The sequence below is a fragment of the Myxocyprinus asiaticus genome, chromosome 49, assembly GCF_019703515.2.
Source record: "Myxocyprinus asiaticus isolate MX2 ecotype Aquarium Trade chromosome 49, UBuf_Myxa_2, whole genome shotgun sequence".
In the NCBI taxonomy this organism is placed as follows: domain Eukaryota; kingdom Metazoa; phylum Chordata; class Actinopteri; order Cypriniformes; family Catostomidae; genus Myxocyprinus; species Myxocyprinus asiaticus.
The window spans coordinates 4,294,816-4,320,264 of NC_059392.1; the positions used below are offsets into that span (position 1 = coordinate 4,294,816).

General features: G+C 36.6%; 1 protein-coding gene across 4 annotated transcripts in view; it reads right to left on the reverse strand.

Annotated features, from left to right (window-relative positions):
- LOC127438122 (rho guanine nucleotide exchange factor 18-like) overlaps positions 1–24,443 on the reverse strand; it is a 64,773-nt gene extending 40,330 nt beyond the window's left edge. The window contains exons 1-10 of one of the 4 annotated variants that reach the window (XM_051693412.1): positions 24,294–24,443; positions 18,691–18,812; positions 13,953–14,413; positions 11,827–11,977; positions 11,420–11,543; positions 8,175–8,226; positions 7,735–7,779; positions 4,990–5,067; positions 4,546–4,657; positions 2,045–2,234 (exon numbers count right to left, since the gene is read on the reverse strand). In XM_051693412.1, the coding sequence (XP_051549372.1) occupies positions 2,045–2,234; positions 4,546–4,657; positions 4,990–5,067; positions 7,735–7,779; positions 8,175–8,226; positions 11,420–11,543; positions 11,827–11,977; positions 13,953–14,119 (919 nt within the window). In that variant the 5' untranslated portion in view covers positions 14,120–14,413; positions 18,691–18,812; positions 24,294–24,443. Of the gene's footprint in view, positions 1–2,044; positions 2,235–4,545; positions 4,658–4,989; positions 5,068–7,734; positions 7,780–8,151; positions 8,227–11,419; positions 11,547–11,826; positions 11,978–13,952; positions 14,414–18,690; positions 18,813–24,293 lie in introns of those variants that run through there. The other 3 variants (XM_051693411.1, XM_051693413.1, XM_051693414.1) reach the window with 3 other exon arrangements.
- Positions 24,444–25,449: the final 1,006 nt, after the last annotated feature.

A 25,449-nucleotide genomic window follows, 5' to 3' on the forward strand; every position in this document is an offset into this window, starting at 1 on the left:
TGCTTTTTTGTCATTATGTTGGCTTGACAAATCCAAAATACTGACATTCTACAGACATGGTTTTTTCAAAATCCCTAAACCAAGACCAACATTTCTGACCATAACTCCTCATAGAGCTTTTAAGCTACATCCACCAAATTGGCACAGACCTTCAGACTGTTCTGACACAGGTTGCTATCTACCATCTATCTATCTGTCTGTCTGTTTGTCTGTCCATCCGTCCATCAATCCGTCCATCATCATCATCATCCATCCATCCATCATCATCAACATCATCATCATCCATCCATCCATCATCATCATCATCATCATCATCATCATCATTATCCATCCATTATCATCCATCCATCATCATTATCATCCATCCATCCATCCATCCATCCATCCATCATCATCATCCATCCATCATCATCATCAGCATCATCATCATCAGCATCATCATCATCCATCCATCATCATCATCATCATCATCATCTATCTCTCTATCCATCCATCATCATCATCATCATCATCCATCCTTCATCATCATCATCATCAGCATCATCATCTATCCATCCATCCATCATCATCATACATCCATCATCATCATCATCCATCCATCCATCCATCCATCAGCATCATCATCATCATCATCCATCCATCATCATCATCATCCATCCATCCATCCATCCATCCATCCATCCATCCATCATCATCATCATCATCCATCCATCCATCCATCCATCAGCATCATCATCATCATCATCATCATCATCATCCATCCATCATCATCCATCCATCCATCCATCCATCCATCCATCATCATCATCTATCCATCCATCATCTATCTATCTATGTCTGTAAACTTTAAACTTATATATTCAAGGCTTTGTCAAGCCACACTCAAAGTTTGTCTTGAAAAAACTGTACCTACTGTATCTAATTTTGACATTTGACAGCCCCAGTCCCCATTCAGTTTCATTACATGATATAAAAGTGGATATTCTTTAAAGGTCACATGAACATGCCATTCAAACATCCACATAAAGAGCTCAGTTACTTAGAAACCTGATAAAATCAAACTAGTTCTGTTAGTAGACCTGCACTTTTCTGCTGGTTGCAAAACAACTGAAGCCCGAACAATGCAGCATCATGAGAAAGAATATCTCACAGCCAAGATAAAGTTATTAGCTATACCAAAAAAAAAAAAAAAAAAAAAATAAAAAAATAAATAAATCCCTCTCACACCTGATTGGTTTTCGACAGGTGTACGCAGAGAAATAAGCAAACAAGAAAAAATAAGAAATAAGAGCAAGTCTTAAATTTACTAATTTTCCCATATACTGCCCTTGCATGCAAAAAATAGCCTACTTAATTTTTATAAATATATAGCAATATTGCAATAGTTCATATAACAATGAACAATACTTTTACAGCATTTATAAATCTTAATAAATGTTATTTTCATAAATATACTGATACATTTAACAGTAAATGTTGTTATTATTAACATTAGTTAATGCATTATAAACAAACATGAACTAACAAAGAACTATAGTATATTTACAAATCAACCAAGATGAATAAATCTTCTTCATTGTTAGTTCATGATATTTAATGCATTAACTAATGTATATTAATGTATCGAACATTTTTGTAAAGTGTTACCAAAATATGTTATTGATTCTTTGATATATAGGGATTCATTAATCATACTTGTACTTTGAAGAATTTAGTGTAATATAATTGGCTGAATGTCTAGTTCAAAGAAGAGGTCATAACATCCCACTAGCATGCATGTTCTAGTTTAAAAGCGTTGCATTGAATTTCAAAACATTAAGTAAAAAGGGAAGTTCCAGTCCGTTCTCAATGCAGTGTAGGAATATAGTCCTTATAATATTCTGAAAATGCATCAAAGATGCAAAAGCCCCAATGGAAAGAGAGAGGTTGGGGTTTACTGCTGTAGCAAAAGCAGAATGGTGTGTGTGGCGTGGGTAGCGAGCAACATGTGCGCATGCACAGGTGTGCATTTGTGTGTGTGTGTGTTTGCAGTGGAGTTACTCACTCAAACACTGCAGGCCATGCTTCCTCTGCAGAGTCTTACTGCACAGTGAACATGTAGCCCAGCTGGAGAATGAGCCAGGCACGAGCTGGTGACCGCTAACACTGGTGCGACGCACTTTCTCACTCCCTTTGAACTCTTTCTCCCTCTCTCTGTTTTTCTCTTTGTGTTGCTCTTTCTCACGAATCTTACCCTGAAAAACGAGAAATCAGAGAAATGTAGCGTTAGTGTGATACTTTCATTTAGACAAAGGTTCTTTGTTTGACAGACCTTTGATGTTTTTAAACATTAAGTTCATGGTTCTTGCAAAAAAAACTGTATTGCATTTAAATAAAAATTATGGATATTTGTTTGCATTACAGTAATAACAATAACAGTTTTTATTATGCCATTTAAGAGAAGAACTTGGGGGCAAAATGTGCTAAACTGAATGAAAATAATGTAACAATGTACAAATCTTAATGGTAATAAGATTAGGCTCCATTTTTGTTTGTGCAATATACTAAATAATACAGTAAATAAATAACTTTCATTACTGTATTACATAAAATGACTAAATAACTGATATTTTTTAACATTACAGTACTAATAATGATTTTTTATTATGTGCTTTAAGAGAAGAATTTGGGGCCAAAATGGGCTGAAATTTATAAAATAATGGGGAAAATCTTAATGCTCATAAAATCCATTTTCATTTCTCCATTCCATTATTCTTTCTTTAATTTTGGGGTGAAAAATTGACATTTCTTTGTGAGATTTACACATTTACACAAGTCATAATTTTGAAACAACTTAAAATGTGTAAAATGCATCACATTTTAATTTTAGTAATATAACTAAAATTATTAGAAATGTTGGTAATACTTTACAACAAGCTTCTATTTGTTAAGTAAATGCATTAGGTATCATGAACTAACAAAAAACAATATATTTAAAAAAAAATTATTAATCTTCTAATGTTAATTTATAAATATAACTATGGTTCATAGTTAGTTCATTATACATTAAAGGTATTGTATACAATTTTATTGTCAAAAATACATCATTATAATATAAAAATGATATTATAATTATGTAAAAATTAGCATTAACTAAGATTAATTAATTAATGGTGTAAAAGTTGTATTAATTGTTAGATTTTAAATATTGAATTACAACTAATGTTAACATGTATAACCTTATTTTAAAGTGTTAGAATATTAGCTAGTTAGTTAATATTTTAGTTAATAACCTTGGTCAATTTTCATTTTAAATGTTAATTTATAAAGGTATTGTCAGTTCATGTTACTGTATAACATAATACATACACACACACACACACACACACATATATATATATATATATATATATATATTAATACAGTATATACAGTAACAATGCATACAGTTAACGCATTATTATATATATTATAATGCATTAACTATAATTAATGTTTATAACAATAACACAATCATAATGCATATATATATATATATATATATAAACTAAACATATACAGTACAACTATTATATGTTGAAATTAACCTTAACCAAGGTTAATAAATGCTAAAAAAATTAGTTTGTTGTTAGTTCATGTTACTGTTAAAGGAATATTCTGGGTTCAGTACAAGTTAAGGTCAATCAACAGCATTTGTGGCTAAAATGAATTTCAACTCGTCCTTCCTTTTCTTTAAAAAAAAAAGCAAAAATCGAGGTTACAGTGAGACACTTACAATGGAAGTCAATGGGGCCAATTTTTAAATTCAGAATGTGGTTTAAAGTCATAAATGTGAAGCTTATAATTTTATTCAAGCTCTTACATTAATTCTTCTGTTAAAACTTGTGTATTATTTGAGCTGTAAAGTTGTTTAAATCATCATTTTTACAGTTGTTTTAGGGTTTTAAGGTTTGTTGACATTACATCCTCATGGCAATCAAGTTATAAAACTGATTATATCTTTCCACAGATGTGGTTAGTAAGTGATTTGATCACAGTAAAATCATGTTAACACACATATTGTTTACGTCTTGTGGCTATACTTTTGAAACAGTGAGTATTTTAATGTTTACAGATTGGCCCCATTCACTTCCATTGTAAGTGCCTCACTGTAACCCAGATGTGTGCTTTTTTTTTAAAGAAAAGGAGGGACGAGTCAAAACATATTTTTGTGGTAATCAACATTATGCCACAAATGCTGTCGATTGAGCTTAACTTGTGTTGAACCCGGAATATTCCTTTAACTAATGTTGGCAGCTAATGTTAAAAATTACCGCCTTATTGTAAAGTGTTAAAAACAATTGATTATTTGATTAAAAAGATAATAAACAATTGACACATTGTCTGATTCAAAGAAAGGTTTGCAACTTCTCCCTAGATTGCATGAAGTACAGTACTTTTACTTTAGCTCTCTTCTAAAGGTGGTGCGTTGAAATTCAACACATTCAAGAAAAGGGGAAGTTTCAACAATGTTCTGCAGAAATGGACATGAGCATTAGTGATGTCAATGCCTGTGTGTTTAATTACTTTGTCTTTGTTGAAGGATCCAGTCATTCGGTTCCTCAGTGAACTGAGAGTACGCTTGACTTTAGTACCTCTTTCCGGACGCTCTGGCCTTCCCTCCTCTTCCTCGTCATTTCTATACAAATGCAATTCAATCCAAATTCAAATTTAAGAGGTTTGTTAAAGAATGAGGGTAGACCCAATTCAAATTAATATGATAATCGATTAAAGGTGCTGTAAGCTTAGATAGTATGCATAAACAGCAAAAACAAGTTGGGTGAGCCAGAATCAGAAACACTCTCTGCATATCAGTCATTTTGTGCATTCAGGTTTGCTAACATCAGGTTGGCTGACATGTCTTTGGAGGGCGGGGTTTTGAAGTTAAATTGAGGATGTTAGCAAAATGGCTAAAATCGCTTATAGCACCCTTAAACTTATTTCAATAGCCAAAAAAGGCAAATGACTTACTCATTGGAGAGAAATTCATACCACGTAACATTCCCTGATGACTCTTTTCTTTCCGTGTTTGAAGTTCTGCGTTTAACTCTAAAAGAAATCAGGATTAAATTAATTCAGTATAATAATGCATGCTTAATACAAGAACACTATGTATGTTCGAAATGGCATTCTAACATACTATGCATCAGGGCCAGTACTAAGATGCCATTTTTGGGGGGCATTTTGATCTTGTGGTTGTCTCTTCATCGGACCGGGAGCAGGATGTCAGAAGTGTCTGGGGGGGGCACAAGGAGAATGCCCCCCCAACCCCGCCTTAGACCCGGCCATGCTAAAAATACTATTTTTGTAGTATGCAGTATGTACACTGCGAAAGTGTGAATATACGAATGGATCCATATAACCTACAACATTTGCCAAAATGTGCAGCATACACACCGTATCCCACCAAGCAAAGTGCTCGAATTGACCTTTATTTTCCAATGTGACAAATTAATTGACTATCAACCGCGATTGCGCAAATCACGATCAACCCCAATATCTTTCTTGACTCATAATTTTATGAGCCTGCCAAAAGGTTAACCTCCAATTTTATAAAAAGTGGAAAACAACCATATTATACTGTATATATTATTTAAAAATACAACATTCAGGGGCCTGGGTAGCTCAGCGAGTACTGACGCTGACTACCACCCCTGGAGTCGCGAGTTCGAATCAGGGCGTGCTGAGTGACTCCAACCAGGTCTCCTAAGCAACCAAATTGGCCCGGTTGCTAGGGAGGGTAGAGTCACATGGGGTAACCTCCTCGTGGTTCTCGCTCTCAATGGGGCACGTAGTAAGTTGTGCGTGGATTGCGGAGAGTAGCATGAGCCTCCACATGCTGTGAGTCTCCGCGGTGTCATGCACAACGAGTCACGTGATAAGATGCGCAGATTGACGGTCTCAGAAGCGGAGGCAACTGAGACTTGTCCTCCGCCACCCGGATTGAGGTGAGTAACCGCGCCACCACAAGGACCAACTAAGTAGTGGGAATTGGGCATTCCAAAATTGGGAGAACAGGGAATAAACAATTTAAAAAATTGCAACATTCAGTAGTGAGGTCATATGACAACAATGAGCTTGTTTTCATGTATGATTTTACACCGATTATACTTAATAAGCCGACGATGTGCTTGGTCATGTTACTTTATCGGGGTAAGGCAATAAACGGTTTAAGGAAAAAAATGATCGGCACAAGCAGATTTCACATTGCATGTAAACACCTTTACGGCGTTCTTCTTGACGGCCAATGTGCACAATTGCTGTGTGCATGCCTGTTCACGTTTTGACGTCAAATGCGGAGAATGTTCAGATAATTTCAAGTCTCACGTAAATGTGATTTTCTTGCATTGTTGGATTTTTTAATAAGCAAATTGTTGGTAGTTATCAGCGTATTTGCTTGCATGTAGACACACTCAATGTACCATACTACTAGGCTAATTGAAATGTTAGTTGCTGCATAATGCATACTGTTTTGGCTAGGGCTGGGTAAAAATATTGATTTTCCGATGCATCGCGACCTTCGTTTGAACGATATCGATTCCTAAACCCCAAGATTGATCTTTCACTTTATGTGGCAACCCTCTATAATGCAAGTAAATCACTTGCATGTGCAACCAAATCTCATGCTATGCGACCAAAAATATCTATGATTAGCCACTAGCTAGTAAATGTTCAGATTACACTATCAGTGATTGAGTTGTATAGTGGAGAAGTTATTAGCACAGAGATCCTTTCACTGCGTGTTGAAAGTAAAAATTTGGTTAAACTCGTTTTGTTTGTCCAAAGACGAGATCCACGAATCCATCTGTCATTGAATAATGTCTCTTTTAATACCCTTTCTGTTCTTTACAGTCATTTGTTGATTAAAAACAACAAAGAAACATTTAATTTTAATCACACATAGATGCGCTAAAGAAACCAAGCACGTCTTCTCTCGTTATATGCACTAGTCTTAAAGAGACAGTACAGATTTAGCACATGTTCTACGTCAATGTAAATACTTGTACAAATTATGCAAGTATGCAAAAATATATATGCAACATAATCAATGCAATTTCAAGTCATGAATTGATGGAATAGACTGAATTTGAACGTTTTTCAAAAGCTAAAATGTGACAAATTTGATGAAAAATCAATGATAAAAATGTATTGGTAAAATTTATATTTTTGAATTGTACCTAGAAGGGCTGTCTAGAAGGTTCCTTTATAAGAGCATTAGCTGAGAGAGCATCTCGTTCATATGTAAGCAAAATGAACCTTGTAACAGAAATGTACCCATATCGAATTGAATCTAATCGTGATCGGAATCGAATCGGGAAATCTGTATCAATACCCAGCCCTAGTTTTGACTCTTTAAAACAATAGTATGCAGTATAAAGTGTATACTACGCAGTAAGCAGTACACTAGCATTCAATTCAGAACATATCATATTGCTAGTCTGTTGTTAGAAGCGTCAATTATCACGCAAATATTTCATGACCTTGTTAAAAGCACATTCAGGTTTTCATGCATGTGTTTGAGATAAAACAAGAACAACCCAACCCACCAGGATTAAATATATGTCATAAACATGCAAACATACACGACAAGTCCAAGACAGCCAGGTGACAAACAATGCTTTGTTTTTTGGCCCTGTAAACACACCGCAGGCCAGTTCCACTCATGTTAGTTAGGACAGCTGGGCAGCAGGCTTCCTTCACACTGTGTTTACTTACCCATGATACTGCTTAAGCTCTCGCAGAAGTCTCTGTACCATCAGCCTAAGACAAACAAGACACTGAGGCTGAGTATGTGCACATGGTACGGGCACATGGTACGGTGTTATTTTGGTACTGAGAGGAGGGCACATGGTACGGGCCGCTGTCCAAATAAAACCAACAGCAAAACAACACTACTTTGCCTGGCTCACATATACAGGGCCACACAATTCCCCTGTGACCTTTCCTTGACCTTAACCCTGAGTAACACTATAGAGTTCCCATTCAAACAGCACATGGTCTTCTTGATAGATCCAGAAGTTTTTCAGTAAGTCTTCAGATATATATACGTAACTTCACTGACTCAAACAATATTAGAATACTATGTAACTCTTCAGCTATATGGTGTGTGGTTATATAATTGTGGAAACTTACACATGACCCTGTCAGAAACTTACACGTGACTCTGTCCCTCCACAGACTGAAGCCCCTCTTCCGACTCCTGCACTTCTGGAATCACAAAGCAACACAAAGAAATCAGGACTTTATTTTTAGCAAAAATACTAAATATTATGCACTTAAAAATGTAATACAATGTAATTATTATGTGCATACATGTTATTACATTGTACTTACATTTAATTACATCTGTAATTACACTGTTAACCTTACCCCTAACCCAACCCTTACCCTAAACAATAACCCCTAACTCTAACCTAACACTAACCCTTTACTCTAACATAATACTAACCCCTAAACGCAAACCCTAACCCCTTACTCCAAACTAATACTAACCCCTTACTCCAGACGAATACTAACCCCGAACACTGAACCCTTACTCTAACCAAATACTAACTCCTAAACGCAAAACCTAACCCCTAACCTGAACCCTAACCCCTTATTCTAACCTAATACTAACCCCAAACCCTGAACCCTAAAACCTTACTCTAAAATAAAACTAACCCCTAACCCCAAACCCTAACCCCTTACTCTAACCTAATACTAACCCCAAACCCTGAACCCTAAAACCTTACTCTAAACTAAAACTAACCCCTAACCCCAAACCCTAACCCCTTACTCTAACCTAATACTAACTCCTAACCCACGAAACCTAAACCCCTTTATCCAAACTAATACTAACCCCTTACTCCAGATGAATACTAACCCCAAACCCTGAACCCTAACCCCTTACTCTAACCTAATACTAACCCCAAACCCTGAACCCTAACCCCTTACTCTAAATTAATACTAACCCCTAAGCCCAAACCTAACCCCTTACTCTAACCTAATACTAACCCCAAACCCCAAACCCTAACCCCTTACTTTAACCTAATACTAACCCCTAACCCCAAACCCTAACCCCTTACTCTAACCTAATACTAACCCCAAACCCTGAACCCTAACCCCTTACTCTAAATTAATACTAAACCCTAAGCCCAAACCTAACCCCTTACTCTAACCTAATACTAACCCCAAACCCTGAACCCTAACCCCTTACTCTAAACTAATACTAAACCCTAACCCCAAACCCTAACCCCTTACTCTAAACTAATACTAACTCCTAACCCCGAAACCTAAACCCCTTTATCCAAACTAATACTAACCCCTTACTCCAGATGAATACTAACCCCAAACCCTGAACCCTAACCCCTTACTCTAACCTAATACTAACCCCAAACCCTGAACCCTAACCCCTTACTCTAAATTAATACTAACCCCTAAGCCCAAACCTAACCCCTTACTCTAACCTAATACTAACCCCAAACCCCAAACCCTAACCCCTTACTCTAACCTAATACTAACCCCTAACCCCAAACCCTAACCCCTTACTCTAACCTAATACTAACTCCAAACCCTGAACCCTAACCCCTTACTCTAAATTAATACTAAACCCTAAGCCCAAACCTAACCCCTTACTCTAACCTAATACTAACCCCAAACCCTGAACCCTAACCCCTTACTCTAAACTAATACTAACCCCTAACCCCAAACCCTAACCCCTTACTCTAAACTAATACTAACTCCTAACCCCGAAACCTAAACCCCTTTATCCAAACTAATACTAACCCCTTACTCCAGATGAATACTAACCCCAAACCCTGAACCCTAACCCCTTACTCTAAACTAATACTAACCCCTAACCCTGAACCCTAACCCCTTACTCTAAATTAATACTAACCCCTAAGCCCAAACTGTAACCCCTTACTCTAACCTAATACTAACCCCTAAGCCCAAACCTAACCCCTTACTCTAAATTAATACTAACCCCAAACCCTGAACCCTAACCCCTTACTCTAAATTAATACTAACCCCTAAGCCCAAACCTAACCCCTTACTCTAACCTAATACTAACCCCTAAGCCCAAACCTAACCCCTTACTCTAACCTAATACTAACCCCAAACCCTAACCCCTTACTCTAACCTAATACTAACCCCAAACCCCAAACCCTAACCCCTTACTCTAACCTAATACTAACTCCAAACACTGAACCCTAACCCCTTACTCTAAATTAATACTAAACCCTAAGCCCAAACCTAACCCCTTACTCTAACCTAATACTAACCCCAAACCCTGAACCCTAACCCCTTACTCTAAACTAATACTAACCCCTAACCCCAAACCCTAACCCCTTACTCTAACCTAATACTAACTCCTAACCCCGAAACCTAAACCCCTTTATCCAAACTAATACTAACCCCTTACTCCAGATGAATACTAACCCCAAACCCTGAACCCTAACCCCTTACTCTAAACTAATACTAACCCCTAACCCTAACCCCTTACTCTAACCTAATACTAATCCCTAACCCCTTACTCTAAACTAATACTAACCCCAAACCCTGAACCCTAACCCCTTACTCTAAACTAATACTAACCCCTAACCCCAAACCCTAACCCCTTACTCTAACCTAATACTAATCCCTAACCCCTTACTCTAAACTAATACTAACCCTAACCCCTTACTCTAACCCCTAATTCACCCCTTATACTAACCGTACCTCAACCTCAGTAGCAGCAAATGTGAATCTTGTGAGAATTTTGCAGAGCAACATGTAGATACACAATGAATACGTTGTATTGTATGTATTTTAATGTTACACAGTAGTTAAAGACACCTAATATAAAGTGGGCCCCAAACACAATATGAGAGATTAAAAAATAAACTTAAAATAAACATCTTTTCCCTTTGAATTGAGTTTACTTTCTTACCCCATTGGCAGATAGTTTTTTTCTGGTTTTAAAAATAAACCTCACTCAATTAAGTTAGATTTTTTTCAAAACAAGACATATCGGTTTTACCTATTAATTGGTGCTGATAGTTGCTTTTTGGGACTATCGGTTATCAGCAAAAATCTATGCCGATAGTTTTTTTATTCCTCTGTGTTCCTCTGAAATAAATTGAATTGTTTATAAAATTGAAGCACGTGCATGCAAAGAAAAATACGACTATATAGAAACGTCCCTCGTCAGCACATACATTGTGTCTCCAACTTCATATTGTGAATAAAAATAATATATAGACTATAAAAAGCTTAATTTGGTACATATTAAAAATAGAGCATTGTTTCATCCTTGTCCCATGTTATGCACCAAATCTTCTTTTGTTTCTGATTATTATTGGGAGTTTGGCTGAAAAATAAACTAAATCTGGGATTTTATTCATTTTGGACTCTGGCCTCTATGTCTAATTGCAGAACTGACCTCCTGCCTCTCTGGCTGCCTGCTTTGAAGTTTCCAGTATGCGTGAGACTCTGTCTGCTTGAAATTGTTCATCAGTGGCGAGAATCTCAGATCTGGAATACACCGTCCTGCCTGATGTGGGTGGCTGCTGACATTATAACCAAACCATGTGAAAAAATGGTTATTAAACAAATTAATTATTACAGTCAAGGTTATGTTACAGTCTTTGTTTGTGTTAAAGGGTTAGGGTTAGGGTAGAGTTCAACCAAAAATTCTAATTCTGTCATAATTTACTCATGATTACATAATTCAATTTGTGGAAGAAAGAAAGGCATTCAGGTTTGGAATGACATGATGGTGAGTAAATGATGACAGACTTTTCATTTTGGGTGCACTATGCTTTTAAGATGCAGATTTGTGACAGTTACTGGTGTTTTGGAGCTTTCATTGTCCACAACGCTGGGTGTCTCTTCCACTGAGCTCTCTGAGAATGAGGAAGAGGGTAAATGGGAACTTTTGACTAGACTCTGAACATCTCTTTCTCCATCGCTGTCAATGCCGTTAGTGTCTAGACTGAACCTACACACACACACACACACATTAACATACAGTGTGTATGTATGCATTCATACTTACAACGAGTGACTCTTCAAGTCACATATTGTACAAGACTTGTTCTTCACCAAAAAATTTAAAAAGTGACATCACTTCTTAATGACACAAACAAACAAACAACAAAACCTCAAAAAAATAAAATTTATTTATTTAATATACTGTATGTCAGATGAGTGAGAACATTTCACTCGTCATTTTACAACAATTTATGTAAATTTCTGTAGCTATTTGACAATAATTAATGTGCCAAAAACTGATATGAAATGTATAGAGGTCCCTAAAAGTATTTAGAGACCTTTAGTGGACAGAAAGGGAATTTATTTTCTAAAATAATTTTGTGTTCTCTCACAAATTTGTTTGGGTTTCCTCCCAAAAATGTTTGCGCTCCCTCGTAATAGTTTGCGTTCCTTAACACTAAGTTTTGCGTTCCCTCAAAAAATTATATTATGTTCCCTCGCAATTAGTTCTGTGTTTCCTCGCAATTATTTTGGGTTCCCTCGCAATAAGTTCTGTGTTCCCTCGCAATTATTTTGGGTTCCCTCGCAATAAGTTCTGTGTTCCCTCGCAATTATTTTGGGTTCCCTCGCAATAAGTTCTGTGTTCCCTCGCAATAAGTTCTGTGTTCCCTCGCAATAAGTTCTGTGTTCCCTCACAATTATTTTGGGTTCCCTCGCAATAAGTTCTGTGTTCCCTCGCAATAAGTTCTGTGTTCCCTCACAATTATTTTGGGTTCCCTTGCAATAAGTTCTGTGTTCCCTCGCAAGAAGTTCTGTGTTCCCTCGCAATTATTTTGGGTTCCCTCGCAATAAGTTCTGTGTTCCCTCGCAATAAGTTCTGTGTTCCCTCGCAATTATTTTGGGTTCCCTTGCAATAAGTTCTGTGTTCCCTCGCAATTATTTTGGGTTCCCTTGCAATAAGTTCTGTGTTCCCTCGCAATTATTTTGGGTTCCCTTGCAATAAGTTCTGTGTTCCCTTGCAGTTATTTTGGGTTCCCTCGCAATAAGTTTTGTGTTCCCTCACAATTATTTTGGGTTCCTTCGTAATAAGTTTTGTGTTCCCTTACAGTTATTTTGCATTCCATCGCAATTTTTTTGGGTTCCCTCACCAAAAAAATTGTGTTCCCTCTAAATTATTTTGGGTTCCTTTGCAATAATTTTGCATTCCCTCGCAGTTATTTTGGGCTCCCTTGCAATTACTTTTGTTTCCTCGCAATAAGTTTTGCGCTCCCTTGTAATTATTTTGGGTTCCCTTACCAAAAAATGTATGTTCCCTCGCAATACTGTAAGTTTTGCGTTCCCTCTAAATAATTTTTGGTTCCCTTGCAGTTATTTTGGGTTCACTTACAAAACATTTCTGTTACCTTGCAATAAGTTTTGCATTCCCTCGCAATTATTTTGGATTTCCTTGCAATAGCTTTATTCATTCCTTATGAACATTAATTATCATAGTTAAACTATGAAATTTGTAGTAAAACTATAATTACCATAAAAAAAATGGTTTTATTACATTAACCATATTTTAAACATCATATTAATAGTATAACCATAGTAATAATACAGGAAAACCAAACGTATGGTAATATCATAATCAAAATCAGAATTAATAGTAAAAAACAAAAACAAAAGGTTACTACACTTTTAATGTAGTCACACAATGGTTCATTTGTGTTCCAAAAAATGTAACATACATTAACATAAAATGTAATAAAATATTTGAAACCACGATTTCTACCATTATATCCTTAGATAACAAATTATCAAACCAAGTCCTCTGCTAGGGCACCTGGGTAAACAGAAATGTCTCTGAAAAGTGAAGTTAGTTCTGAAAGAAACTCTAGCAGCATTTGTACACAGACACCACTTGCTTTGATCTATTTTTTTTAATGCAATGATATTCAGACATTTATAAAGTGCGACTTGTGTGCCCAATTACTTCTTACCTTCTTCCCAGGTCAACTGGCGAAACTGGTACCTCCCAACTGTGTCGACGTGAAGTGGACATGGACCGAACCAAAATCGGAAAGTTTTCCATGTCTGAATCATCATCTTGCTCGGATCCAGGATAATCCTCGTACTCTGAGGTTCTGATGGCAACCAGGCGGTCCATAGCTTCACCTTCAGAAGAAATCACAGTGTGATCTATCTGCAAAGGTTGACCAGTGTGGAACACTGAGGAATTGAGGTAGGATCCACTCTCTGCCGTTGTCTGAGAAGGTAACGTAGGTAACTTATCACCCAAAGTTGTGACCAAAACGGGAAATTGATCTTCGGATAGGTGAGCAGTCAATGTGGATCCAAGTTGGAGATCTCTGAAATACTCTGAATCTCTCAGAGAAGAGCTGAAGTCCAAGAGGTCTTCTCCACTACTGCAGTCACCGTCACTCTCAGCCAAGCAGTTCCTCTAAAAACAGGAAGTCAATGAACAGCTAACCTTCTTGGGTAGCTCTCAAGATGCAACACTGAGGTCATTGCATGACTAATAATGTGAATTCTGAACTGAAAGAGTCCCGTGCTAGTGATAAAAGAGTCATTGGATATTAGTGAATATGAAGACATTTAGCAGATGATTTTATTTAAAGGAAATTATGGTTCAACCTGTGGTTAAGGACTTTGCTCAATGTCAGAATGGTGATAACTCATGACTCAGTCCTTGTGAGTTTTACAGCTACGCCAGACCAATTAAAGGGTTAAATTAGCCTTTATGATATAATTTTTGCTTCCGCGAAACACGGAAAAGATGTGAGGATGTTGTGCAGAAACGAAAGTTGACTGGAGCTCAACAAATTATAATACAGCACCATCAAAGTATTATACAAATGGTCCATATTTCCTTCCAAGTCTTCTGAAGCCATGTGGTAGCTTTGTGCAACAAACAAACTGATTTTTTTTTTTTACATCAGTGATGTCAAATATCATTGATGCCTGCATTTCTCATATCAACATTTACATGCACTTTAAAAGTTGGACTAAAACAATAATTCCTCTTTTAATTCATCATATTAAAGCTTTAATTTTTGCGAAGTTGGACTTAGGACTTTGATAATGCAATTGTAGCTTGGCTTCGTCCACCATATATATATGTTTATCAGAAAACAATTGGCCACAGAATTGTGCGGAAACATATTTCGAAAGACTGGTGACCCATGACGTGTATTTAACCCAGCGTATTTGTCGTCCATTCTTCAAATATTTGATTACGCCTTGTGTCAGGTATGGGTCATTTAAAAATTGGTTGTCTGAGTTGATAAAATCTATAGTTTGAAACTAGAGGTCGACCGATAGTGGATTTTACTGATACCGATGACTAAGTTGGTGTGAAAGGCCGATAACCGATTAATCGGTCGATAGTTTTTCAAATTGATTCATAGAATGTTAAATTTTTTTATTATTCTTTATTTATAATGGCGGGCTTTATGGATTTCAAAATGAATAAAATCCCAGACGCAGTTTTTTTTTTTCAACCAAAATCCCAATAATTAAGATTTGGCACTTAACGCAGGACTTTTAAGTATAAACAAGCCCAAAACACACCAGGGACTCTTATTTTGAAATGACTAAATTATGAAAAAACTATTGGCAACTATCTACAGATTTTTGCAGATAAACGAAAAAAGTTCCAAAAAGCAACTGTCGGCACCGATTAATCAGTAAAACCGATATATCGGTCTACCTCTATTTGAAACACGTGTGAAGTTCATTGAAATCTTGTAATTTTAGTGTCCATGTTGGATTTCACAAATGTTTGATTTTTTTTTTATAGCATTTCTATAAAAATTCACTTAATGTCTAAAAATGTCATGTGGCGTAACTATCAAATTAAAGGGATTAAAATACTTTCCTTGCACCATGAGAATTTATTTATTTAATCATTAATTTCAAAATGTTTTCAAACATTTTTTCAGAAATATTTGTACAAATCTAGTCAAAAATATCAAGACGTTTTCTCAGGGTTACACCAAATGACCTGAACGAAATGTGCCTTTTCATAAAAATGTCAAAATATTGATATTTATTGATATGACAAAAAAATAATGATTTTTCTTGAAACTTTGTTTCATTAAAAAATAAAGTTGTCAGAGGGAATAAAAATTAGAAATCTTTTCAAATCTAGTTTAAAACACAAGTGTCAAATGTGTAGAAATAAAATCTTTGTGTCGAATTTGGTTTCATACATTTTTGAAAAACATTTAAAGCATTTTCTACAAAAAATAAATAAAAAATGTCATGTGGTGTAACCATCAAGTAAAAAGTTATTTCCTTACACCATAAATACATGTGAATGTACACAACCTAATCATGAAGTTTTCAAACACATTTATTAATGTAAAAATATATAATATTTGTAATTTGTACAAATATCATGAATTTTTGAGAAGAATATCAAGAAGTTTCCTTGGGGTTACACCACATGACCTGAACAAAATGAGCCTTTTCATTAAAAAAAATCACACTTAGTCATGGGTGTCTAAAGGGGTCCTAACTGTTTTATGGTTTTTGTCAACATCAAAATGGCTACATGTTGGTTACACCAAATGACTTTGATTTGGATGACAAAAGTAAAAAAAAAAAAAAAAAATATATATATATATATATATATATATATATATATATATATATATATATATATATATATATATATATATATATATATTAATCATATTTTCATACACATTAATTGTTTTAAGAAATATTAATAAAGGATTATTCTGCACTACTCATGCCAACATTGCTTTTTTGTTTTTTTAAATTATTTTTAAAGACTTTGATTTTATATTGTCTCTAGACAATTGCACCACATGACATTTTTGGTATCATTTGAAAGCTCATAATCTGAACTTTTCAGAGATAACCATCAATTCTGCATTTATGTTACTTAAAATAACAAAATAAGGCCACAAAAAAAATTGGTGTACCCCAAAGGTAATGGGGTAGACATATTTATAGCAAAATAAAAGTCCTTCACATAGCACCTAAATGGACAAGTCATATATCAAATGAAAGCTCTTGTTCTCAGGAATGTGACTGTACAGTTAATGTTGTTGCCCTAATACCTCAGTTTGAAAGATTTTCAAAAGAATCACAAAGTGAAATTTCTTTAAGTCATCAAATACAAATGTCTCTTTATGCTCCGATAACTGCTGATGTTAACCCTTAAATAGCTAAAAACCTTATATCTGCTTTTACCTTAGAAGGTTATCTAAAAAATGAGCCAATGTTTACTAGTCTGTGAGCTTGCTTGGCTGAATATTCCAATGTTATATCTTAGATGTCCAGAACAAAATATGCCATCCAGAAGGAAAAGCATGATAAACAAATCATTAGAAAAATATGTTTCCGACTATTGATGATAAAATATTATATATCAGGGTGAGGGGGATCAAAGGGGAGGATCTCAGCTTTCTAATGACATCTAGATTGAGCTTCTAGTCCACTCAGAGGCCGAGATATTCAATGAAACAATGAGGGTGGTGCTTGAACTGAAAATTAGACTGAATGTCTATGGACAAGCTTATCTTTGAGAGCTAAAATGCATTAGAGTGCCACCTACATTTCAGATCTGTTTGTTGTGATGGAATGTGATAGAGAAAAAAAAATGTTCTAGTGCTTGCTGCCATCTAGTGGAACAAAATGAGACTTTTTAAAGTGCGGTAGAATGAACAGAACCAGAATTACATGTTTACAAAATTAGGACAAAAAAAAAAAAAAAAGTTGTTGTTTATAAACACATAAGATTTAAACACATACAATATTATTTATGAATAACTGGAGTCTTTTATTTTTATTTGGGGGGTTATAGAAGAGTAATCGTTTTGCGTGAATTGCATTTTTAATGTATTTTATTACATAATTAAATGTTATACATTTCATAATACAGTACAATATAAACACTGTAGCTCAACTATGCAAGCACGTATGAGATTTGAGAGCTTAACTTTAATTTGAAGTAAAATATCTGTCAGTTTCTCTGACTTGGTATATAGCGCACGAGTCGTACGGGCTACTTTTACGGTACATTTTAAAGCTCAACAGCCCCAGTCCCTAGTCACTTTGGCTGTACGACAAAGAGCAGTGTTAACATTCTTCAAAATCTCTCTTTTTGTGTTCCACGGAAGAAAGAAAGCCATACAGGTAAGAAACGATATGGGAGCAAGTAAATGTTGACAGAATTGTCCTTTTTTGGGCGAACTGTCCCTTTAACTCTTGAACGTTATGGTTCAGTAACATTATTATTATTATTATTTTAATTTTATCCCCTTTTCTCCCAATTTGGAATGCCTAATTCCCACTACTTAGTAGGTCCTCGTGGTGGCGTGGTTACTCACCTCAATCCGGGTGTTGGAGGACAAGTCTCAGTTGCCTCCGCTTCTGAGACCGTCAATCTGTGCATCTTATCACGTGACTAGCTGTGCATGACACCACGGAGACTCACAGCATGTGGAGGCTCATGCTACTCTCTGCAATCCACGCACAACTCACCATGCGCCCCATTGAGAGCGAGAACCACTCATCACGACCACGAGGAGGTTACCCCATGTGACTCTACCCTCCCTAACAATCGGGCCAATTTGTTTGCTTAGGAGACCTGGCTGGAGTCACTCAGCACACCCTGGATTCAAACTCACGACTCCAGGGTTGGTAGTCAGCGGGTACAGTAACTTTATTAAACATTGGCCTTACCTTGTCCTCAGGAGTACTACTAAAGAAGACGTCTTCTGGGATGGAGGCTGGAGACAAGGAAGAGGATGAGCTGGTTGTGGAGACGGGAACACGAAGCTGGGTGCATGGTTTGCAGTCTGATCCTGAAACACAAATCTCACAAATTTAGCTTGAATATCTGTTGCAGCACTGACCTCATTTCTGTCTGCCCGCACTTATTTTAAATGTAAACGTGTGTGAGATGGACGTTTTTGACCATTGTGCTGCTTTTTTGCAGCATCTCGTGCTCGGAGTGATGCTATTATTAGATGCCGGGTCAAGTTAAAAACTTCAAGGGTTAAGACCACATCTTGAGACACCTGTGTTGTGCAGCGTCCAGTATTTTTTATACCACAAGACGTGTTCTTTGTGAACGGCCCCTTAATCGTGAACTCATAGTCAGTGTTGACTTTGGTGACGTTTATTACCACACACTGCCACTTGTTGTGCACCAGACAAAACAAATCAAGAGTGGTGTGACATTTTGGATACTGTGGCATCTAATTACATCATGTCTCTTACTTTGTTGATGTACGAGGATTATGACAAAGCAGTATAGAGACACAGTTCTGGAGAGCCATTTTTTAACCCAGTAGGGCTTTACTTTTCCTGTATCTAGAACCACTTTTCCAATACGAACCAAAATGCTGGTCTGAAGAACATACTATGGATAATCAAGAACTTTATTAATCTTTATAAAGCTCTTCTTATGGACCACAGAATGTGTGGAGACACAAAATGCTCCGTGTCATCTGAATTTTGCATTTTGCATGCTTTTATGGAGATACATTTAGGGATGACCCATCTATTTTGAGGCATCGCATAAGAGACCTTTCTGAAGCTCAGAGTTCCTGTTGAATCCTGAATTATGATTATGATGGTGTTGATGATGACAAAACCCAGACACCAAAGTCCAGACCACTACTTAGAAGCCGCCATCTCCAACGATGTTGCCAATATGGCCTGTCTGTAAGCGGTGAATGAACTGTACAGCATTTTCAAACGTAAATCATCTAGACGGATGACATAGTCCAAGCATGGCAAAGTTGTTTGTATCCGAGTTAGACGCGTGATATGTAAACTGTACAAGTACTATGATGCTTGTCATGTTCAAATATCCTTTTATGGCTGGCCCCATCTTATATGCTCCAACGTGAATACTTAAACAAAGGGCCTCTCAGTTTTTACAAGGGTTAGATGTTCTACTGCAGAAAGATCTGTTTTTTCACATACACACTCAGTTAAGGTCCAAAGCTTTATTTTGGTCTTAATAACAGAAAACAGGCTCTAAATAGCTCAACTGTGCTGTACATTTGAATCCCTGGAGTGAGGTAAATGCTTACCTTGTAATTTGTTGAATTATAATGTCATGCTAGTTTAATTAAACTAATTCAAGAGTATTATAACTGGCAACACCAAAGCTGCAATGGTTGCTGTAGATTCAAAAGAAACAGCTCATAAGAGTCATTCATTTCATAGGCAGAAGTACCAAATAGTTTTGTTATGGTTTCAACATATTTCCTCTTTTTCACACAAATTCCAGTAATTACAGTGCACAACCACGCAGTATTGTTAGGACTGTGAAAACGTGATAGTGTGTATGTGAACACATATTCTCTCAAGTCATAAGAGCCGCATGCGGTGTGTCACCCTCAGTGCACATCCCATTCACAATGTGACCAGTCCAACACACCACCGATACACCAAAATTTTATGGAACATCTGATAAGTAGCTCTCTCAACCACATTCTTGTTTGGTCAAAATGAACACACCTCCTCAACTATTTAAAGTTACCACACTAACTAACAACTGCAGAATACACACGTGTCATTTAGTTTGCTTCAAAAGGCCTCAGTGGACTTTCACAACCAACAACTTCCACCGTTTTTAGGTCTGTTATTGTAAACAAATCGACACAGAGCAAATACAGCACAGAAAAAGTGCTGAGGAGAGGAAAAGCAAAGATGACATGGATTTTGCAAAGGACAGAAGCCTCCTCTCTACCTCTTTTGAAGGACCATCGCTTCATCCAGGAGAATGAGGGCCAGGAGTTGTGCAGAGGTGGATCTGCCATGTGGATGGTGCAGGTCCCGTAGAGGAGTGAGCGAGAGAGGGATCAGGAAAACTAGAGTCCAACAGCCGGATCAGATGAGAGAACCGGCAGGGATTAGTTAACATATGATTCAAAGTCAAGAGGCATTGGGGCGGGGGCTTAAACTGAGCCAAAATGAGGGAGGGAGTACAAGAAAAAAGAAAGCAACCCTGGATGTGAACTGGAGGGAATTTTGTATAATAGTAACCTTACAAAAAAGTGCTGTGATGGTACCATGGTACATTGATGGTATCAGATGGTAATATCATATATACACACACAATGGCACTGTATGATCATATTCATATAGCACAGTACTTACATAGCACTCCAAGGGTACTTCAAAGAATGCACGTCCAAAAAACATAGAATACAGCAGTATTCACTCTTAAAATGGACAAATGTCTTCTTAAATAATCGGCTAGGGCTGCATTTCCCAAAAGCATCACAAGCTTCAGATGATCATAGAGACCACTGTCGTCTACTTAGGCTTACAATGCTTTTGGGAAACACAGCCTAGGCCCCTAAACATGATCACACCGAAAAATTGGCATGCTGCTTCCAAAAATTCATGCACCCTGAAATCTCCCCCATTCTCCTAAATTATTGATAAGCGGCATCCCCCTACCAGACATTTTTGCATCAGTTCAGATGTGTTCACCTTTTCCTGTGGCACTACTGACAATGCATAGCGTGAGCAACCTCCAAGACTGGCGTTCTTTGTGGAAACCACAAAGTAATCACGTTCACATAAACAATGACTAGCGTGATATAGAGGTTTCGTTTTCGCTCTAATATAAACATTTTACTCCACTCACGGTTAGGTTTAGTGTTGGGGTTTGGGTTAGAGCTAATAAAATATACATTCCTGTTGACTGTATTACATCAATTACAACTAAAAATACAACTCGCTTTTGGCGCCCCTCTGTGGACATTTCACCCAGAAACTTCCAAACGAACAATAATGGGTGTTTTTCAGTCTGTGGGTGTTTACAAACCAGGATGGGCGTACCACTGAAATTATGAGTCAAAATGGGGGAATTGTTAACTGGGTTACCGTCAAATACGTTACCCTCTATGGCCAATTCTTTGGTAACATAGTTGACGTGACCCTACTGTGTCCACTGATGTCCACTGATGTCCACTGATGATAATGAATTATTGTCCATAGACCAGTTTTCTTTGTCAATTTAAGCCTGTATGCGTCAGAGGACACAGAGGGTGTGTGCCCTCGTTCATCTGTGTGCACATGCATGTGAATCATGATGATTAGGGATTAAGGGACATTTAACTGCTTTTACAAAATTATCTAGATACTGTTCCTTTGCAAGTTAAAATGGTGTCATTGTATTTTGTGAAACAAAAAGCAGGATATTGCTTTTTCAACTATGTTACTTTCAATGTCAACTATGTTATAGCTGTTTTTGTTTTTTACATTTCGAATAACAAGAAAGCTGCTTCTGATATCCTTTAATGTATATTTATACATCCACAAAGGTTAGAGTTTTGCATAACATCTCTTAAAACTCACAAAATAATATTTAAGGCAGATTTATGATATAATTTTTTTTTTTACGGTCACTAGTGACCGTGCTGAAAATATCATATGCGTATCTGCAAAAAATATACAATTTTTTTAATTATTTTAAAAGAATGACTGCACATATGGCAGAATAGACAAAAGAACCTTTAATTATGTGTGTTACTTGAAGTGTAGCATTTAATCAGTGTCTGTAATGGCATGCAGCTTGTCCGTAACATAGTTGACAAACTCACTAGGGAAAACATCCTTTCTCTTATAATATCATAAAGGTGTTTAATGCTTAAGCTTTGCAACTAGTAGATATGTTACACTGAAGTAATACAGTATATTAACTAAAACCAATAGTTGTTTTATTGAGAAAGCACTTTGTTTTTGTACTTGTTTGTTGACATGAAATGTACCCCCAGTTATAGAATGAGAAAGAACTTTTGACCTATTGTCGGCGAATTCACAGTGCGATCAGCTGCAATATATTTATCACAGTCTGGGCTGGACAGTCCCTTCTGTCCATCTTGTCGTGTGTTGATGTGAGTGTCTGTGTTTCCCTCTCTCTCCCCTCTTGTGTTTTGCATGTGCCACGATCGTTTCTCCACCCAGCTCGTCACCAGCGGCACCTGCCTCCAATTACCAGCACCTATATATACTCTCCTTTGTTTTCTGTCTTTGTTGGATTGTTTTGCTGTGTTGCAACTCTGTCAGCGTGTTCTGGTCTGTTCCCCGTTTCAGTTGGTCTAGTTTCTGTTTTGTTTTCGGTTGTTAATTCTTCTCCCTCGTGAAAGTTTTGATTTGTGTTTTATTCGTTTATTTAATAAATGCCCTATTCTGCCTTCCTGCATTTGGGTCCTTCTCTCAGCACCACGTACTGTGACAATATTTTTGATCACGTACAGTACTCTCTTGTCTTTTTCACCTTGTACTATGTTGGTAACCGATGGTTCTTTCATATATACCATAGCACTGTATGATAGTACCATAGTATTTACATGGTACGCCAAGGTACTGAAAAGAATACAATTATGGAGTCCAAAAAACACGCTATATTTATGGTACAGTGTGCAAAAAACATGGTAATACAAAGATACTTTTATGTAAGTGCAAGATAAAGGATATCGGAAATATGTGAGGCAGAGTTTAAGACTTGAAATGGCAGAGTAGGTTTTTTTTTTCTTTCACTTTTCAAGTTTCCAGCCCACCAAGATGATGCAGTTCTCGATTATTACCACAAAACCTGTTCAAGATCAACACTAACAGCCTAAACTGTCAAAAAAAACCAAAGTAATTTGGACTTAAACGAAATCAAGAGTAACTGGAAAACATCTGCGATGCCCCAATGAGCACAAACGGGCGTTATGTTGGTTCCTCTTGAAAAATAACATGCTCATTTCAAGAAAAAAAAGAATCCAACCAGCATCATGCACACGAATTATGATTTTCTACACTTTGTCATGAAGTTGCAACACACTAGCTGCACACTACTACAGTATTTCTGCTTAGACAGTTCCTTAAATGAAACTCTGACAAAGCATGAAGCAATAATGGCTGAAAAGCACCATTGAAATCCATCAAACTGAGCTCGTGTTGTGCTCATAGAGGTAAAAATATCCATGCGTCATTTACAACTCAAGGATATAAATGCTACAGTAGATTGCACGATAACTTCTCAGCTGATCTGTAGTTTTAAAAGGCAATACACTACCAAAGATTCATTTCAAAGTGCACATAAAATGACAAATTACATGCATTGAGATGCATTTGTTCATACACGTGATTCTGCAGGGTAAAAATAGATGAAGTGGTGTCATAGTATCTAGTATTGATGTAGCCATTTGGACAACAGCAATGCCAAATGGTGTCCAACTTTATCAGTATTCACTCTACTGTATAAAATAATGTCAAATAAATGTTTTTAATGTACATCAAGACAACATAGACCCACAAAAACTACTCACCAAAAACAACGATATGAAGACTCCCCAAGAATTCACAAATTGCAAAACGCCCTTTTCTGAGAGTATGAAGTGTGCAGCAGTTCTCGCTGGTAACTTTCTGCCAGTTTAAGCATATGAAAAGAGAGTGCCGTGTCAACCACAGCTTAAAACACACAATTATGTTACAACTTCCTCTTTAGACTGAAATACAGTGCAGGCAGCAGCACATATTGCCTTTATGTTAACATGTCTCATGGGGCCCTTCTTACATGGTAAAAACATGTTAATGACAGACTATATGAGTAAAACTATAGGAAAACCAAACTCTTGATCTCAGAGGTGTTTTGCACGTGCATTTGATGATTTGACAGGTTTCTCTTCAGTTCTCACACTGTAGTGAGAGCACAGTTAGGAAAAGTTGTTAAGCGGAACTAGAGCAGAGGTGGTTGAGGTGATGAAATAACCCCTTTAAAGAGTTAGTCTTGCTTACACTAGCTGCTGTTCACACTTTACTGACTGTTAGAGCTAAAAATGTTTCGTAGGCTGTGTTGCTATGTAATTCAACCGTTCTTTGGACATATTTTGGGTTTACTCACTTAATAAAGTATTAAAATCTTTAATAGATAAAAAAAATAAATAATAATAGACAAAAGCTGACATAATGTTGCATTTTACTAGCTAAAAATAGCAATACTTGCAGAGTTTTAACATTGGAGTGTGTGATTTCTGTGCCATTCAATGGAATAGCAGAAAATAGTGGCTTTCAAACAGCTTTCCCACATACTCACCCCATCTGCCATTGGTTGACTGAATCATAATTTTAAAGTTCAAAAACAGGACTGTGGTATCGCTGTTATTTTTGGACATGTACCATGGCAAGCTTCTGTTTATGTTGCACTGACACATAGAAGCATAGATGCAGTATCACATTAAAGCAGAAGGCTTTTTACCAATGTCATTGTAAAAATGCGAAATTCACAGACAGCCTGGATAAATATATTCTGCGAGCAAAAACATTAAATTATAGGGAATTATTGAGATAAATCATAACATTCTGGCAGCCCAGATTGTACGTGTACATCTGTTCCTCTGGAAAGCATCTGCTAAACATCTTAAAAAGATTTGCAATATCAGATTTACAAACATTCTACATCATAAACGTCTGCTGCATGTCTTA